The sequence below is a fragment of the Taurulus bubalis genome (genome assembly GCF_910589615.1).
Source record: "Taurulus bubalis genome assembly, chromosome: 18".
Classification (NCBI taxonomy): Eukaryota; Metazoa; Chordata; class Actinopteri; order Perciformes; family Cottidae; genus Taurulus; species Taurulus bubalis.
In genome coordinates this window covers 14314190-14332402 of record NC_136606.1, presented here as the reverse complement: position 1 = coordinate 14332402, position 18213 = coordinate 14314190, and the positions used below count along the sequence as shown (strand labels likewise).

The 18213-nt window shown below is 43.7% G+C and overlaps 1 protein-coding gene across 1 annotated transcript in view; it reads left to right on the top strand.

The window, feature by feature from the left end:
- Positions 1-438: 438 nt before the first annotated feature.
- The window catches only part of bmp6 (bone morphogenetic protein 6), a gene marked incomplete at both ends in the record, with an annotated part of 37371 nt that continues 19596 nt past the window's right edge, over positions 439-18213 (top strand). Inside the window, one exon of the mRNA XM_079234582.1 lies at positions 439-847. Within this exon, the coding sequence (XP_079090708.1) occupies positions 439-847 (409 nt within the window). The remainder of the gene's footprint in view (positions 848-18213) is intronic.

Below are 18213 nucleotides of genomic sequence, written 5' to 3'. Positions count from 1 at the left end.
GCCGAGACAACTTCTACTATTAAAGGGCGCAACGTTGGAACATCTCATTTTGTTGGAGAGCAAAACACGTCCGCTTCAGTAAAATGTCTTCGGTCAGTGGACTTATTCTCTTATTTGAGAACATCGTATCAAACGGTGTCGTTTGACCGACTCAGAATAAAGTTTCTCATGGTGCACTCTGTCCTGAAGCAGCACAGCGCGCGACGGGACTCAGAAATGAAAGCAGGACCGACACTTTTTTGCACATTTCTCTTTAGGAAGTATTTCAAATGGCTTGATTCGAGAAGCTTTTCTCGCTTCTGATCTGCGGCTGTGACAGATAACTGCGCGCTCCGACGGACTTTGGTCACCATTACGCCTGTTTTACATTTTGGATAGGCAACTGAAGCTCCAAGACAGACACAGTTGGGACTCCGGAGAGCACAGCGGGGCAACACCATGACCAGCTGCTGGCTTGCCTTGGTCGGATTGTGGTGCAGCGCGTATTACTGCATGTTCCTGGTTGCGGGGAGTAATTATTCACTGGATGGAAACAACGAAGTGCACCCGGGTTTCATCCACCGGCGGCTGCGGACGCACGAGAAGAGAGAGATGCAGAAGGAGATCCTGTCCATCCTCGGGCTGCCGCACAGACCGAGACCGCATCTGTCACACGGAAAATACAACTCCGCTCCACTTTTCATGTTGGACTTATACAACACCATCTCCAGCGAGGAGAAGAGCCAAGTGGAAGGCACCCTGGACCGATATGAGTCCATGCGGACGACCCAGAGTCCTCCTCTTGCCACATATCAAGAAACTTCCTTTCTAAATGACGCAGATATGGTGATGAGCTTCGGTAACCTACGTAAGTTAGCTGGAAATATATTGTATGTATCGGTGAATGTGTGCGTATTTGCGCTTCTGTGTGATTATTGTAATTAAAAAAAAAAAACTTCTCACGTAAGATAAGATAAATAATAAAAAAAATAACTATACGGGTGAACAGGTGTTTGGCATAAGCAAGGTTGAAGTGGAGGGTCGCTTGGAAAAAGCTGACAAAATGTTATCATATGATTTTTGAAAAGACGCATGTATTAGGATCATGCTGATCTGAGAATCATTTATTTGTTTCTTTCTCACATTGGACTTTGAAGACACCTGGAGTTCATAGCTGACCCACATTTTAATTTAAACACAGGGCGCTCGACCTGGTAGCGTCCCATAGCTCACTGTGTGAACCGCATCTCCTCTGGGACAGAAACACTGATGAGGTTTGTATTGTTTCTGGGTAATTTATTGTTACACGTCCTCTCCGGGTAGATTGGCTCCCCTCGGCTCATTTAGGACCACAATTCCGTGGTCAGACCTGCTGTGCAATCTACTCCATGATTTATGTCTTCGCGGGGAAAATAGACCTTGTGTCCCCATCAACCACCACCGCTGGTATTTGTAGAGAACGAGAACGGGCTATTCCTGCTGTTGACCTCCAGCAAAGCGAGTTGCGGTTTCTGTGCGTAAATTGCGTCGCAGTGTTTGTGTTACTCAAGCAGATTCGTCTTTAATTAGCTCCAGTGACGATAAAGAGGGACACTTTAATCATAACGAGTTTGGAACATAAAAGCCCAAAGGCCGTCCTTCCATTAGCAGCTCCAGTGTTTACTGGGAGACTCTAAACAAAGTGCCTGAAGATAAACAGAGGCGCTGGAGGACAAGGAGGCTTAAATCCAGATTGATTGTCATTCTTCTTGGAAACTCGGGGCATTGTCATGATGCGGCCACGAGAGCAGTGAGAAAGTATCACTGCTAAAGTCTGAGGACTCATGTTTTTTTTCTGACTTTTACTTTTAGACCTCACCTTTATAAACCATTTAATAGTGACTCAATATATTAAGAGGAAGAGAAATAGTTTTGGAGTTAGAAAAAAGCAAACACATTTTTCTCTACTTATTGGTCCTCTGAGTATTGGTGTTGCAACATGTAGTGATGAAAACCAGATATTCAGGAGGCCGTTGCTTTGGTCTCAAATATCGAAGCCACTCTGTTGGCTTCTGTGTGGGAGTGTGATGGTGGCGGCGTGGTGTTTGTGTGTCTGTGGTTTTGGTATTCCTGTGCTGTGTGTCAGTTTGGGTTTGTACTGTGTTGTTGCACATCTGGCTCTTGACTTTGATTAATCGCGTCCTGTGCATCTTTTGACGATTCCCTCAGATTTCTGCGGTGACCGGGGGATTAGGTTGCCATCTCTTCCAGCCGTACACAGAGTCCTAACCGCCCTGGAGGAGGGACGGCTTCCTCCCTGAATGTGATTGTAATTAATGTTGGACAGGCCAAGGCTTTCCATCTGCTTTGCAAATAAGGCCTTGCACGACTACCGTGTGTCATCGCCGTAAGATTAGTTTTTAATGTGTCTTAGCTCGATTGGAGTGATTTAGAAAGATATAGTAGAAAGAGCCCCGAAACACTCCTGGGTGGTCCCTTCTTGTTTCTAAAACAGCCTAAAAATCTGGATTTCACGTGTGGCCAAAGTGAAACTACATATTTGAATCAAGATAAATGAAAAGAAGAACATCGGCGAAGACAAACAATTTGTCTGAAACGATTAAATATATGGCGCAGGATTAACAGGCCGAGCCTAAAGCAGATTTATTCACCGAGAGGCACCTTCACCAAGTAATCTGTGTTTGTGAAACCAAATCAAAGCGAGGAAGAATGTAGCGGCTCCGCTTACAGCGATGATCTGATTTAACACTGCCGTCGCCTTTCTTGCACCAGCAAACCCTCCCTGGGTGTACATGTAAGAATCTCAGACTTTAAACTGACCCACAGCAAATAAAACACTGACAGTGATTTAAGCTCCGGCGTCAACTGATGTCTTTCACAGCCAGCTGCGGCAGTAGCACAGATAGAGAGCTCATTTTCTGAGGGGATTCTCTTGGGCTTGTGATAGATTTAAGAGCCCCTGTGTTACATCCAGTCTCAAGTGCTCTCTGCGAACCATATGCAGCCCCCTGCACCCCTTACCCTCTGCATGATTTATGTTGACCTCTTGTTCAGTCATCCATTCTCCTTAACTTTCATCACTTGTTCAGAATGACCCATTGAGAAAAAAAGAGAGAAAAAGAGCCAAGCAAGTGGTGTGGAAAACTTCAATTTGTGGGATGAGAAGTATATTTTCCAGCTCCTTTTTCATCTTCATTCCTAGAAAAGCGTGTGCATCACTGTTTGCCTTGCGGACGTCCCTGTTTTCCACTGAGGTCCAGTGAAGTGACACTCTGTGCTGAATGACTCATGCTGTGTGACACGCTGCAGCTCCTGGCATGTAATGCACAGCGGGGTCCTCGGGGAACGGCAGCGTTCACTGTTAAGGTTCCCTGTGGAGTTTCAGACCTCTCTAGCGCCATGGAGCTCTTTTGTTTGCCTCGGGGCCATATGCAGTACACATTCCTGTCAATGGCTTCTTACAACTCCACTGATCTACAGGTGATGGTGATTTGCCAAGATAAGCTGTAATGCACCAGCAAAGGCAGCCAAGGAGACGGCACGCTGTACATATGGATGTAAACAACACAGGATGCCGTTACAGATACAGTAATATCAGATTTGCTTATGTTTTATGAAGAAAATGCACACAGGCCATTTTGGCGAGGAGCACTGAATGTAAACATAAACCTTGTTTGTTTACATGAAAACTCCACAGGACACCTCTCTGTCAGGCACTGAAGTTAAACATGAAGTGATTTCTCTATTTCACTTATAAGAGGAGACAGATCATCTTTAAACTGACACGTCCATGTAATTTAGTATTATATGTGCAAGGAATCCAGAGAAGTCTGTGCAGTATTCGGTTTAAATGCGTCTTTTTTATTATAATCTTTTAGGAGAACTCCAGTTGAGACTTATTTAGTGGAAAAAGGATGACCCACCCTTCTCGGATGCTGGTCTCTGGTCACAGACCTTCTATTAATCTCCCACAAGGTAATACTGTATATTGTGGAGTGAATGGGAGACACAGAGCAGTATTGGGAAGGAGCATCTCAGTGGAAAACCAATACAAGAGGTCAATGCTCCCTCAATTAATGAGACACATTGCTGAGCAAATATCCGCGGCCGCTGTGAGGGCTATAATAGCCTGCAGGGGAAAATGAGCTATTCCTATCAGATTTAGTTTTTTTTGTGGTTGAGCTGTTACCTCGTGGTTATGGTGAGTCAAGGATGCACAGAAATGGCTTTGGTTTCACGGGTCACAGAGCAGGAACTCCAAATGTTGTTCCTGTGTCATCTGCATTTAACTGTGATGAGTTTGCTCTGCCGTTGCTTTTCCGTGCCAACCAGACAGACGGACAGGTGCGGAGGCCTCTCTGAGCTTGGCTTGTTTGTCTGCTGGGTCTCACCAGAGGGAAGGTCCCATAATAATCCAAGAAAATCCATTCATGGTTTTAAAGTCATTCTTTTTCTACTTTTCCTCCATTTTTAAATACCCTTTCATTTTTTTTTTTACAGGTAAGCTTGACCCCACCCTCCTGTTTTCTGTTCTAAGGCCTGATTTACACTTGTCATTTCAAGTGTCTTATTGTTGAATAAAATCCAGATGAGTTATAATAAACACATAAATGTGAGTCCGTTGACCAGATCACAGATTTGATTGCGGCTGTCTAAATGCTAAAATCATGGTCTGCAGCTACTCTAATCCAGAAGATGGTTTTAATGTTTTAATGCACCTGAAGCTGTTTGGTACCGACTAAAATACTTTGCCATTTCAAAATATATATATATATATATATATAAAATTAACAACAACTATAATTTAGCTAGATTGACTTTGAGGAGACACAAAGTGTACTCTAAACAGCCTCTCGGCCTCTTAATCTGCCTCCAATACAGTTTTATATCGGACAGCTATCCAATCTGCTCAAGACACATAAAGTGGTTGTACTTGTAAAGTTATTGCAGCCCATTTTAAGGCTGTTCCATGTCTGGAGAGATAAATCACACCTGCCTCCTGTAGCTCAAATATTATATGATTATTTCATGCTTTTGTGCACTCGTCTGTCATCACCACCGCTCTCTCCTTTTCTTCTTCTTCTCCTCTCTGGCTCTGCACAGCCCATTGCATGGCAATAGCTGAGCTGTCACTTTACCGCTTACCTAAGTCAACAGCCAAGCTTTCTACTAGCCTACCTCCCGCACTTTAAAGGCAAACAAGCCAGACAGCTTTAAGAAGTGGGTTTTCGGGAGATTAGCCGGGCCCAGACGGCCCTGGGCTTATACTGAAATGAAATGCCCTTATTAAGCGGCTGTTTTCCTTGTCTTATGATGCCTGGCTGCATTTCTCAGCGCCTTAGCCCAGGTAAGCCACTTCCTTTGCTGCGAAACGTGTCCCAAAGCCCCAGCATGATCAAATAATTAGTTGGCCTCGATCAAAGAGTCAGTTGTTTGATGCAGAAGGGAGCTTTAGAAAAATTTCACTAAACCGTCTCGAAACACTTCCTGCAAAGCCTCAGAAACCAGAACAGAACAGAACAGAGGACCACCCGTCACTTCACCTCAACTTCCAGCACACCGTAAACAATATTAGCCAGAAGTTAAGCGAGGAATTCAAGATATGCTGCAGCGGACTAAAGGATCTTTTCCGAGACACAAACTTGGCAGTGGAAACCTTCCTGCAATGGTGAGAAAAGTTACATTAACAAACTACAAACCTCCGTGTTTGTTTTCATCTGTTTACAGTATCAGATATTTCACTGCCGCTACAAGTTTCGCTTGAACTTGCAGTGATGTTCAAGAAAGGCCCAAGATATACAAATAATTCTGCTCATTGAGTTACAGTGTTTTAAAGTGCTTCCTTTTCCTCATGTTTGGATTGTATTGGTTGTCAACTCGTTGGCAAAACACACAGCCGCCTGAAGAAAGAAAAAGGGTTGATGGGGGAAACGTCTCTGGTTAACCCGATTATGTGTTTTCCATTCCAGCGCTCTGTCTGTCGTAAAGGACGAGGTGCTGCGGGACAACTCTATTGTTCTCACAGTGTGTCTGAGTCTGTGCATGACTCCTGTCAGTATTGTCCTCAGTAGGTGGAGGAATGGAAGCGGCTAACCTTTTGCGGGTGCATGCATAGATGGAGACGTACACACACAGGGCTGGTTGACCTTAAGGTCAGCAGATAGCCATTTTTAAGAGAGCATTCCATTTACACTTGAAGTCATCTCTGTCACACGCCCTGCTCTTAACATCCAGCTACGCACACATCCGTCCCACACCCCCGCGCCCACCCACCCCGATGATATCGCTCCCTCTCACGCCATAACTCTCCAACTGGACGAGATGGCATCGGAGATTGGGGCTAAGTACAGAGATTACACGTCTTGCCTTGTTTGTTCTCTCTGTCCTCATTTCTTTTCCCCGTCCTGTCTCGCGTCTTCATCGGACATTCCAGTTGGGAGCGATAGTGGCGCGGGATGGAGGAGTGTGACGAGATAAGGAGGTGAAGTGCGGCACACTCGCGGCTGGTAACGATCTATCGAACGGAGCAGATAACCCTGGCGGAACATCTGATTAGGGCCCGCTGCTCCCATTTATCACCTCTGGGTGCAGGCATGGAGGAATTTGCTGTGTTTGTTCTGCCGTGCTTCAAGCAGGACGGGGCAGAGCTTCGCTGTCCTCGCACACATCTGTTGTGTTCTCCCCGCATCTGTCTGCGTCTGCATATCTTTCTCTCGCCGTCTTTGCCCGGCGTCAAACTTTTGCTGTAAACCTCAGAAAAGAACTCTTGACCGCAGTCTGTGCAACAAGAGGCAGCTGATCAGAAACAGGTTGATGTGATGGCCTCCTCCAGGAGCTCATATAAACAGATGCATGATTTATTGCGTTACTGGCTCAGTATGAAACAAATTGATTATGGTATTGGTTTCACTGGATGGTCTGGTGTTCCAAATCCAGTTTTAAAGGCTTCCCAGAGTCAAACGAAAAGCAAGGTACCGACAGCAATGAGAAACTTCTTCAAGAGATCTTTTATTCCATCATCTGTCATCTTACCAAACATACAGACATTATTTATTGGATTTTAGTGACTGCTGCTGTTTTTATAATACATATGGGTTAACTGTTCATATTTTAGCACTCTCATCACAACCATTCTGCCCATCTTTTTTCAAATCCCTTGTATTTGAACCCATAGCATAAAACGGCTTATAAGTGTAGGCATGTCTGTGAAGCCAATGACAAATCAAAAAGCCTGACAACAAAGGTTGTAGTCTTCCATTCATGTTTATTTTATATGCATGTTTTTACGTGTTTTTCAGTACATGTGTGCTTAAAATGAGGAGAGGCGAACAGAGAGAGTGTTTACTCCTGCATGTCTCTTTCCTGCTAAAAGCGCGTAAAGCTGTGCTTAACTGTCTATGAGGAGGCCACGCAGAGGAGATCATTAACCTGGAATTAGTGTGTGTGTGTGTGTGTGTGTATGTGTGAGAGAGAGACTGTGTTTGTATATACAGAGTTTGTATATGTGAAAGAGAGAGAGACAAGGAAGGAAACAGAGAGGCAAAAGACGCAAACAAATGTGTCTCTTTGTTTTGATTCCTGCGTTTCCCCCAGAACACTACGTAACCAAAGCCACAAAACCCATTCTGTCGAAAGTTAAACACACCTGCGGGCTGTGTTTGAGCTTAGGTGCATGTGATGAGGTTTGAAGTGACTGAAAGAGCAAAACATAGGATGCTTACGGGGAGATGCCGGCGGTTATCGGTTACCTAGCTGTGAATCACGACACACTTCTGCTTGAACCCGACATTCATCTTCTGTTTTTAAACGACAGTATTAGCGACATAATCGCTCACAGTTTTGCATCTTCCCAGCAGTTAAAAATAGCACCTGTTAGAATAAGTGAGGGAAACATTTTTCACTGTAAACACAGCAGAATGAAATGCTGATAAGAGCGGGAGACAGTACAAACTGTGGTTTTCGATCCAATATCAAGTATTATGGTCCCATATACAAAATGACCATGATTTGAAATGAATAAAAACATACCAGACTTCACCTCAGTGTACTTCTACAGACACTTATTTCCATATTCTTGTTATTTTGCATTCACATCAATAAAATCACCATCGAACTTATTCGCTGATATTGTTGAAATGTACGAGGATCCATTTGACATTGCAGGGTCACACAGTACAGGACTTACGATCTTATTTGTAAACAATAGTTAGTATGTCTTTGGAATTTCTCGTCCATCCCGGTGTTAAAAAAGGTTGTGAACCTGTGAACCGCTGAACTCCGGACCGGCGTGTCCTCGTGTGCCCAGTGAACTCCGTCCATTATCGCAGTGACCCGTCGTTCTGGTAATGGAGATGACCGCTGCCGACAGGAGCGACGTAAATGTCACGGCAGACATTCCTGCTGTCACATTCCTCTGTGAAGCCACCGGGAAGCTCGCAGGGATTTATCTCAAGTAAATAAAAACGAATAGAGGAAGAGAGAGAAAGGAGGCTAGAAAGGAAAGAAAAACGGCACACCCAGTGGATGCTTGAGGGGCGAGACACTCTGGGACAGATGAAAGGTGATTTAAAGCCTTTGGTGACCTTGACGGAACAGAGGAAGTAGGGTGTGAGTGTGTTTGTCCTGGAAGCCGCGGATACACATTTATGTGTACACAAATGTTCTTGTGAAAGTATTTAATAGTCAGAACGAGTAGAAATATGATGCCACGCTAGCGGCATGTCGGCCGGTCTGTCCCACACGGAAATATCTCAACATCCATTGGATGGATTGTCATGACATTTCATACAGACCTTCAGTCCGAGAGGGTGAAGCCCACCGACTTTTGTTTGGCGTCAGCATCACGTTGATATATTCAGTTTTTAATGAAATGCTTTGACTGACCTGCACAGCCTCAAGAGTGGCTGGCATTGCCCCGTTTGTTTGTCCATTGCTGTTTGCGTCAGGACATGACTTGAAGGTCGTTGTTACACAATACACATGTAATAGTTATGTTCAGAAGACAATGTTGCTGTGACATATCACCCATCAGTGATGATCCCAGCCTCCCAAGAGACTCCTTTTCTTTCCCCAGAACCATGTTGTATTTTGTACTTTTCTATTCAGATGTGTTGAATTGGGTTGGGAGAACAGGGGTGTTAAATATACTGCATTTTGGTCCAGTGTGGTTGTTGTTGTTTATATATGTATTTTAACAGCCAGCAAATATCAAAGTCTATTGCACCTGTTTGGCCAGTTATTCTTACAAATTATAAAAATACACACACACATTGAACCCAGAAACTTAAAGTGGTTCAACAATGGCTGTTCTTTTGACAGTGATGAGTGTGTTAGGGGGAGTTTACCTCAAAGGTCACGGTCAAGGGTTAGGGAATGAATGCAGTCGCTCACAAAGTCCTAACAAGTACGCAAACACAGACACATGTGACTTGTGTGTGTCTGCACTGATAATTGGAGTGTGTTTGAATGTACTTGTTCAACAACAAGAACTCCCACCTCGTTATACAAGAAGTCTTCATCAAATACTGGTGTCGCCCCTCGGCCCCTCGCATGTTCCCAGGCTGGTCGTCTCTCCATAGAGGACGTGCCTGAAACAACAACCGTGGGTCCACAGTGAGAAAAAGGCCCCATGTGAGCACAGATGCTCCTGACCCTCCCGAGCAAGTAGCCTCCCTTTCAAACGCGCTGCCGCTGACAAATTTACGAGCCCCAGGCTGACCCGCAGGCTGACTTTCCAAACATGATACTGACAGGAAAACAGCCGGAGACGGGAGGGATGGAGGGAGGCAGGCAGGGTGGAGGAGAGAGATGAGGAAAAGAGCACAGAGGAGGAAGAGTGGCAAGACACGTAGATATGCCGAGTCTATCGGAGAATAATAAAGGGTGCAATCTTAAAATCACTTGACATCACAATTGTTTTTACTTTTTCAACTGACACATTTGTATGACTTCCAGTCCGCTTTTCTAATTCAATGCATCATTCCTTGAAAAATGTGGTAGTAGGTAGAGATGGAGTTGAGGCCTCTAACAACAGGCTGCATCAGAGAAACACAAATAATGTGACAGAAGAAAGTACACTGAGGAGAGATCTTTGAGAGTTGTTGAAACTGCAAACACAGAAAATAAAGATGAAGGAAAGTCAGGTGAGAAAGAAGTAAGATGCTATGCGTATCGAGTGGAGGTTAGTGGTTTGACTCCCAGGGAGGCCACCCATAAGAAACATGTATCCACTCCCAGTGCCGTGAGGCTTTCTGGATTAAAGGATCTTATCACGAAGGATGTGCAGGGGAAACTCTGCCCAGTCCTTCCTCCTGTACGGACACTTTCCCCACCTCCTGGATGACTTATCTGACTGAAAAGTCCAGTATGAATCCCTTTTCCAAGAGGAAGTCTCACATTTGTAGCTGTGCATCTACTGTCGGTGCCTTTTTTACACATATTGCACATTATGGTCAGTATGTTCAGAGGCTGGTTTTACAACACTTATTAATAACGTATCCCTTACTTATATATATTATAATAATTATATTATATTATAGTCTGTTGTCTAGAAAATCTCAGGCCTTTGTTGTGGTCTCTTGGTCCAAGAATTGTTTGATCACATTTTGGTGGTAATATGGATCTGAGATATTCAGGTTATAGTCCAGATGCTCTACCTCATCATTGTGTGTGTGACTTGGGATGGTATTTCAACGAGATAAAAAAGATAATGACAGTTTATTCATTGTTGGGTCTTATTTTCTACTTACTGTAGTTGTACATGCACAGTTTCCCTGTTCAATGAGGGCTTATCATCAGTGTTTTAGTGCACTCGCTTTTCGTTTTCACCTATAAAATAATGTAGTTTAGAATATGTGGCTGAACGTTTGGCTACATGGCTGATCATCTGGAGCAGAATCAAAGTTTCACAGTTTTGAAAGGTAAAATTGGATTATGCATTCCTGGCTTTCACCGAAAACATGTCGAAAACAAAAGTTCTCTCCACTTTCATCTCATCGATATTGTGTTGACATCCTAGACAGATGTATTATTTAAAACATTGATTATTTTTCGGCTGATTTTCCTCAAAGCCCACCTGCTTTTTAAATATCCAGGTATCTGGTTACCGTCGCTGTTTTTGGAGCTGTGCCTGTGTGTAAAACAAGCAGTCGGTCTTACATGTAAGTCAGCCCAGGGGGGAGATTGAAGCTGGCCCAGACTGATTTATCAGTGGATCATATGCTCTGCCTTTAAGCCGCCGAAATGCGTTGTGATCACCACAGACTTTCCAAAGGGAATTGCACTTTGGCCCGGCTGTCTTCATGACAGAGAGAGTGCAGGGGAAAGAAAGGCAGACAGAGATGTGAGGATTGGGAGACATAGCGGCACAGCGAGGGAAGAAAAGATGTCCGTGGAGGTAGACAAGGAAGAGAAAAGGAGATGTTCATCGTGAAAGGGAGGAGACATGGAGTACCATCGGCATCACAGAGTGAGCCGGCCTCCTACCTTGTGGCTGTGGAATCCAAAGCCACCAATATTGTTGACTTCTCCTTTGGAAACAGCTGCGTTTTCCTTTTTCAAAGATATTTTTTCCTTATTTATCGGATCCCTCAGGAGAGATCCATCTCCTGGCCCTGACACCGGCTTCCTCCTCTAAATCTGGGACCAGACTGGCCCGGCTCAGACACACACACCTACACACACACACACACACACACACACACACACGCACACCTGCTGCCCAAAAGCAGATACTAACCACAGATCACTATAGCAGGCCTCTCTGCTGCATGTCGATAGAGGCACATGGACGAAGAAGACACACAAAAATACGAGCCGTCAGACAAATAAAGGCACACACGTACAGGCAACAACTACCGAGGAAGAAATAGCAAATAAGCAGCCTTCACAGAAAACCTTCGAAGATGACCCCACACAGAGACGCACGCCAGTGAGAGGAGTCTTCAGAGGGTTTCCCACAAAGCCTGACAGGCCAATAAAAAGGGATTCTGGACGATACATCCTAGTATTGACGTCCCATAAATATGAGGCCCAGTGAAAAAGTTTTAACCCACAGAAATGTTTTGTTTTGCTCAAAATGGACTGTCATCAAAAACGATGGGAGTACATTGCTGTTTACGGAACATTCACTTAGCGCTGGACGGTGGCGATCTCTAAAGCAGCCGAGGGAGCCGTTTCTGAGAGGCTCTGCGGTCAGACCCCAAGAGGGAAGCAGTCATCATCAGTCATATAAATCTCAGAGGAAATGGAGCCAAACATCAAGGACAGATAATATTGCAGGAAGAAGGAACCAGATCAGAGGTTTCTTTTTTCAAACGATCAGTCACCCTGTATGCCATGGTCACTGGTTTCCCCAATAAATACTGAATTTAATGGCATCTTCGAAAACTATTATGGGTCCACCTGTAATCTCACATTGGGCGATTTCATTTTGTGACACAGCAACCATCAACTATCACTTTATTTTGAAGGATCGCTGAGAGATTGGCATCAACTTCTATTTTATTGCTGAGAATAGCAGACCCAGACAAACCTCTGCTGGCTTCCCAAATGTTTTCCCCCGGAATCCAATGGCAACCAAAGGACATCAAATCCTGACAATCCGACCAACTCCGAACAATATATCTTTTAGTGTGACGTGTATTGTGAGATTAATGTCTCTGGTTTGGGATTGTTGTTCGTTACATACGTTGGGCGGTGAAGTGTTTGGTGTCACTGGTTTTGTTTATGACTGTTTGGTTGCGTTTATTTTCTTGTCGGCGTCTAAATGAAACAGCCAGCAATATTTCTTCCAAATCGGGCCCCAAAGAGAACCAGATTTTGGAGAAGGAACAACATTGACTCATGCACCGAGCTACAGCAGAAATGTTGTGCTTTAATACAAAGATCCCAACTAGCAGCAAGAGTGTATTCACTTTTCAAATCTTCAAATTTAAAATGCAGCTATCATTCTGTGACCAAAATGGCAGCACCGAATCCTTATTCCTGTCTGTCGCTGAACACTAGTGAAGACTAGAAATAACGAATTACATTTACTCCTCTCACAGTCATTTTGTGGCTTTTTACTGACCTTGCTCTTTCCACTACTGTGGATTTGAGAAGTCGTCTGGCTCTTCCGTCCACAAGACCAAGTCCTGTGTGAAGACCGCCGATCTAAGTTGAAGTGAAGTATAGGCCACCATTAGTCTGACCAGAGGCTGTTGTGACAGCTGCTTTACTGTAGAATTACATTTTTATTAACTTCACATAAAGTGGAAAAGAAATGGCGTTGTTTATTTTTCAGCTCATTTCTTTCCTGATTTCATGGAATTTCCATATGAATGTGAAAAAGATGTCGCACTGTCTTTTGTTGACAGCTCATTGGCTCGACCCGTTGTCCAATGAAACGAAGACTTGTTTTTACTGGGGCTTTGGGGGATATCGCAACTGCCCATTAATGTCAATGAGCGTTTCTCTGTGGCCGTTTAGACGTGTGCGTCTTCAAACGGACACAGACGCCATATACGGGACAATAGACATGTGTGTAAAAGTTTAATATGAACAATATGACCCGAGCATTAGTATTCATGAGCCTTGTAGTATTAATCAACACCTGAACTTTTACAAATTTGTGAGGTTTTGGCATTCAGTAGTTCTTGCACCGTTGGGGTTTTACCACAGGATTCTTCGGTAATACAAGAAGACCATCCTGTTGAAAACAGTACACTCAATCATGTTACTTTTTCTTTTTTACTTATTTACTTGCTGTGCTTATTTGCATGAATTTATTTTGTAATTATTTGTAATATTTTCCTAGTTACACTACATGACCTTTACCTTACCTAACCTTATCTTATTCATGTAACCATTACTTTATGTTACTCTCTGGTATGAAACATTATTGTCGTGGAAAAGGGCCATAACAAGAACAGAACAACCCAAACTCGTTGTTTAAATGCCCCTTGTAGCCGAGTTAGTGGCTCCACATCTTAATCCTACGTAATAGCGCTTGAAGAGCAGGAATAAAATCTCCTATTGACACACAGGTATGACACATCCAGCTACCTTGAGGCCAACTGGAGACTCAACAGAGAGCTGATGACTGCTACCGCTCAGCTGTCAGTCTATCAATTGAAAAAAACTGATACTACACAGTCCAGCAGCCATACCTTGGATATCTATCTGTTAGCAAAGCCCCAGCAGAGGAGCAATTACAGCAAATTATCCGCCTACCCTCAGGGTTGGGCACACACAAACCCACACACATTGCACACTGGCTAAACATCTCAAAATGACAAAAGATAGATGTGTATCCAGACTTCATTTTATCATCTCGCATGGAATGCAGAACAGTGGTGATAGATGGTGGGAACAAACATCAGATTCTCTTACTCTGTGGTGATGTGTGCTAGTTTTTGCCTTTGTGTGTGTCCTGGGATAGCACGCCGGACATTATGTGTCATGGTTTTGGATGGGTCTTTAGACAACCCCAAATGGTTTTTCAAGGAGTATATGGAGGACGATAACTGTAGAAAAATGTGATTATATGGTTCAAATGGGGCCTTTGTTCTTGGGGATGCCTGACCGGTGAGGTCATTATGTAGTGTAACCTGTGGGAGGTAATAAGAAGAGCAGGCTGGATATCCAGGCCATTGATGCATTTGTGTCTGTGTGTGTGAAAGAGGAGAAAATGTATCTTAGAGAGGGAAACTCCGAGGCAGGGCTGTATTAGTTTGTGCTATTTGTACTTAGACAATGTTTTACACAGGCGGCAACCCCCGGCTCTGAAAAGTGGATCCATTGCGGAAGTGCCTTAAGTATGCATTCTGTTAAATAGCCATCAGGGGGTGACTCATATACTTCTCCCTTGATTTATTCCCTCAGTAAACATTGTAAACATAAGTGTATGGTCTCAATCACTTCTGATGGTCCCCTTAGAGTCAAATAGTTCAGTTCATGGAACTTAATTGCAGTAGTTTTGGTTGCCTCAAAATGTCTAATTCAGCGTTCGTGGTACTGGATTGACCCTCTCGTGTCACTTCTGGAGTGCATAAAGCCAAGTTGCAGACGGCCAGAAACCAAGCTATGTGGCTATGCCCACTTCTTATACACAGTTATGCAAACATCATAGTGCTACTCCTGCCTTGCATTAAAGGCTCCTGTAACCAAGCTGCTAAATTGTAATCACAAACAGTGTTAAAGTGCTTCCAAGTGGGAAACCTGTGGATTTCAGGAATATCTTTACATGTTACTGTTTCTTTGACTGTACATTTTGCGATGATGAAAAACACAAATTACACAAAATTTAAAACAAATTAAACCACGATTACCTTTATTAATGCCACCTTTTCTAATCTGTGCTGTAGACGAGCAAAGATTACTCTAAATAATTTTCTGTGGTGTTTCTGCACTGCTAACTACTGTACCAGGTTCCTTTTGTTTATTTCAAACCTACCTGCTTGAAACATTGAACACATCATTTCCTGTGCACCACTGGATTTTACCAGGAAAGAAACACCAAACATGGTAATTTGAACAGTAAACAAAAGCCTTCATGGACCGGCTGCGGGTTGTCTCCCTGTTTTTGTCGTAAAAATTATTAATATGTAAGTATCTATTGCAAATAATTAAACTTGAAATAGTACTACCCTTACAAGTGCCCAGCCTGGTGAGAATTAAGCAGATCTCTTGGCTGTCTGTATGGGACACACAACAGTAATTAGTATTTACGGTTCCTGTACTGATTTCAGGACATTGAGAGTAAAGCTGTCTGCTGCTGTTCTGTGTTTGCTAATGGAGCCTGAAGAAAAAAAAAGTCTGCAAAAGGGCCGGTCTCACCGCCTCATATCCTCGCTATGGGCTGATGCTCCTGTCTGGCCGTCAGTTCTCACTCCACTGACCTCTGGGACTGTGTGTGTGTGTGTGTGTGTGTGTGTGTGTGTGTGTGGGATCCTGTAATGTAAGTGTTGTCTTTTCATTCTTAGCTTTGACATTTACATCTGCACTTATGTCAGTGCCCACATGCGTGTAACAACCCTCCATGCATGTGCGTAAGCCCTTTTATGAAATGTCCAGAGGTGTGTTTGTGCTTACATGTACTGGACATAAACTCTCGCTCTTGCCAGTGGCCCTCGGCTGGTCCTGTGGGGCCCAGTGTGTCGGCTTTGATGGTGGGTCAGGGGGGAAGATCAGAGCATAGGATGAGTCTCCAAAGACAAAACCACATGAACACCCACACACTTGCTCAAAGTTAATGACGACTCCCCGTGGACTCACAGCCCCTCGGTCTGTGTACATCGACCCCAGGAGCTGCCCTGCCAGCTGCCTGACTACAAAGAGCCACAACACTCAGCAGAGGACGGAAACGGCTCCCGGTGTCGGCCGAGCATAGTGGCAACACAGGCAGCTCACACCACTGTGGTGTTTGTTTGTGTGTGTATTGTAAGCTGCCAATATTCATCTGCTCTGCAGGGCTCAACAGCTGTCTCTGTGTTTTATCTTTCCACGCTGCTTCGCAGCCAACGGTTAAAAAGTTTGAAGCATAAAATCTGGCTTGAGCCTCTTCAGAAAGACTGCTGTTTACAGCATATGATTCTTCTTTATGAAATAGTGGCGATCGCTGAAGAGTTGTTATTGAATCAACTACAAACGTTCCCCCATGAAAGTCAACCTGACGGGCCAAATCACTAATTAGGGACTTTGGGGGAATTAGAGATAAATGGAAGACAAGAACATGTCTGACCTATCATCAGCAACCATCAATCTGAGAAAAAATACAGATGGGCTGTAATTACGTAATCACAGATGAATTCTTGTCATGCCTTGCGCATCCAGAACTTTTTTTTTGTTGGTTTATATAAGTCTCCAACAACGTTGACAGGTTTTTGGTGTTTTTGTGAAAGTGTCTGCTTTATTATTCTTCCCTTTCCCTCATTCACTAATGTTGCCTCCATGTCATAGCCTCCCCATCAGTGTGATGCATTATGGGTCAGAGGAAATAGTACAATTAAGATTACATTAGAATGCAGAGGTCTTTGTGAGTGTCTTTCGGGATCCAGTTTTTGCATGCTCTCTGCATAAAACCTCCACAAAGCTTGCTTATTGAGACTGTACTGGGATCTTTGCTGCAAAGAAAACTCAGCTTGTTTTACAGCTACACTGGCTTCTTGTTCTCATGTTAGTTCAACAAGGTCAGTGGTTCCGACGGCAATCATCCTATTTCTACCAGGAGACACTGAGTGGAAAGCCTGAAACCAAACATTGCCACAAGCACAGTGAGCCAGAGCATGGAGATGTCTTTTAAATCATACTTAAACTGTACTTGTCTCACAAAGTAAATGACCACATCCACTCTTTGCTGTTGGGAGGAAGAGGCAGAGTAAGCCATAGATTGTGAGGTGCATTATGGGAATTCCATCCAGAGTGCATGTCTGGAGGGTGTGATTGGAGTTCACCTCCTGTAACAAACCTGCAAAGAACATTTAAGTTTTTTATTAAGCATAACCACATTCTTTGCCTGACCTCAACCAAACCGTAATTGACAGATATTGTTGAAAGTGAGGGTTCTAGAAATGTTGGCGGCCAACATAACCCTGTGTTTTGCACAAAGCCTCAAATATCTATGTTCTTTTCTGGCAATATGGTCTAAAATAATGGTGAGGCGGACAGTGCAAGACGCTTTTTTAAAATTCCTTGAACAGTCCTTGTGCAAGTCATTTAAATCTACAGCGTTTCATTAGTTGTTCCGTGAATTTGAGTAAATGCATACTACTACTACGCAAACATTAGGAAATGCATTAGCCTGCTACATAACAGATCCATTTCAATCACTTTCAGTCAAGATTAGTAATATTGGTGTCTTTTAGAGAGAATCTTGTAAAATGAAGGGAAATTGAAGGTACCACTATCCTGTCAAATCCACTAGTGGCCACTGTGGCAGCTTTTCAGCCAAAGCTAAATCATAAATCATAAATCATAGAACTAGTTCAGCATGCTGCTGTCTGAGGTGGAGGGATTTGCATGTGTTTTACTTGTCTGCAACTGTAGGTGGATGAAAAGCCCCTGTTTGAATTGGCCATATGAACCAAATCTCTTTGTCTGTCATCAAACTGGTACCTAGTAAAATCTTACTGACAGATCTAATAAGAGCTCCCTTAAGACTCTTATAATCTGGGTCACAGGTGCTCTGTTCTTTGTAATCTGCATTGCAGCACTGGCTGCTACAGAAAGGTCTACATCAGTAACACTGTAAAAGTA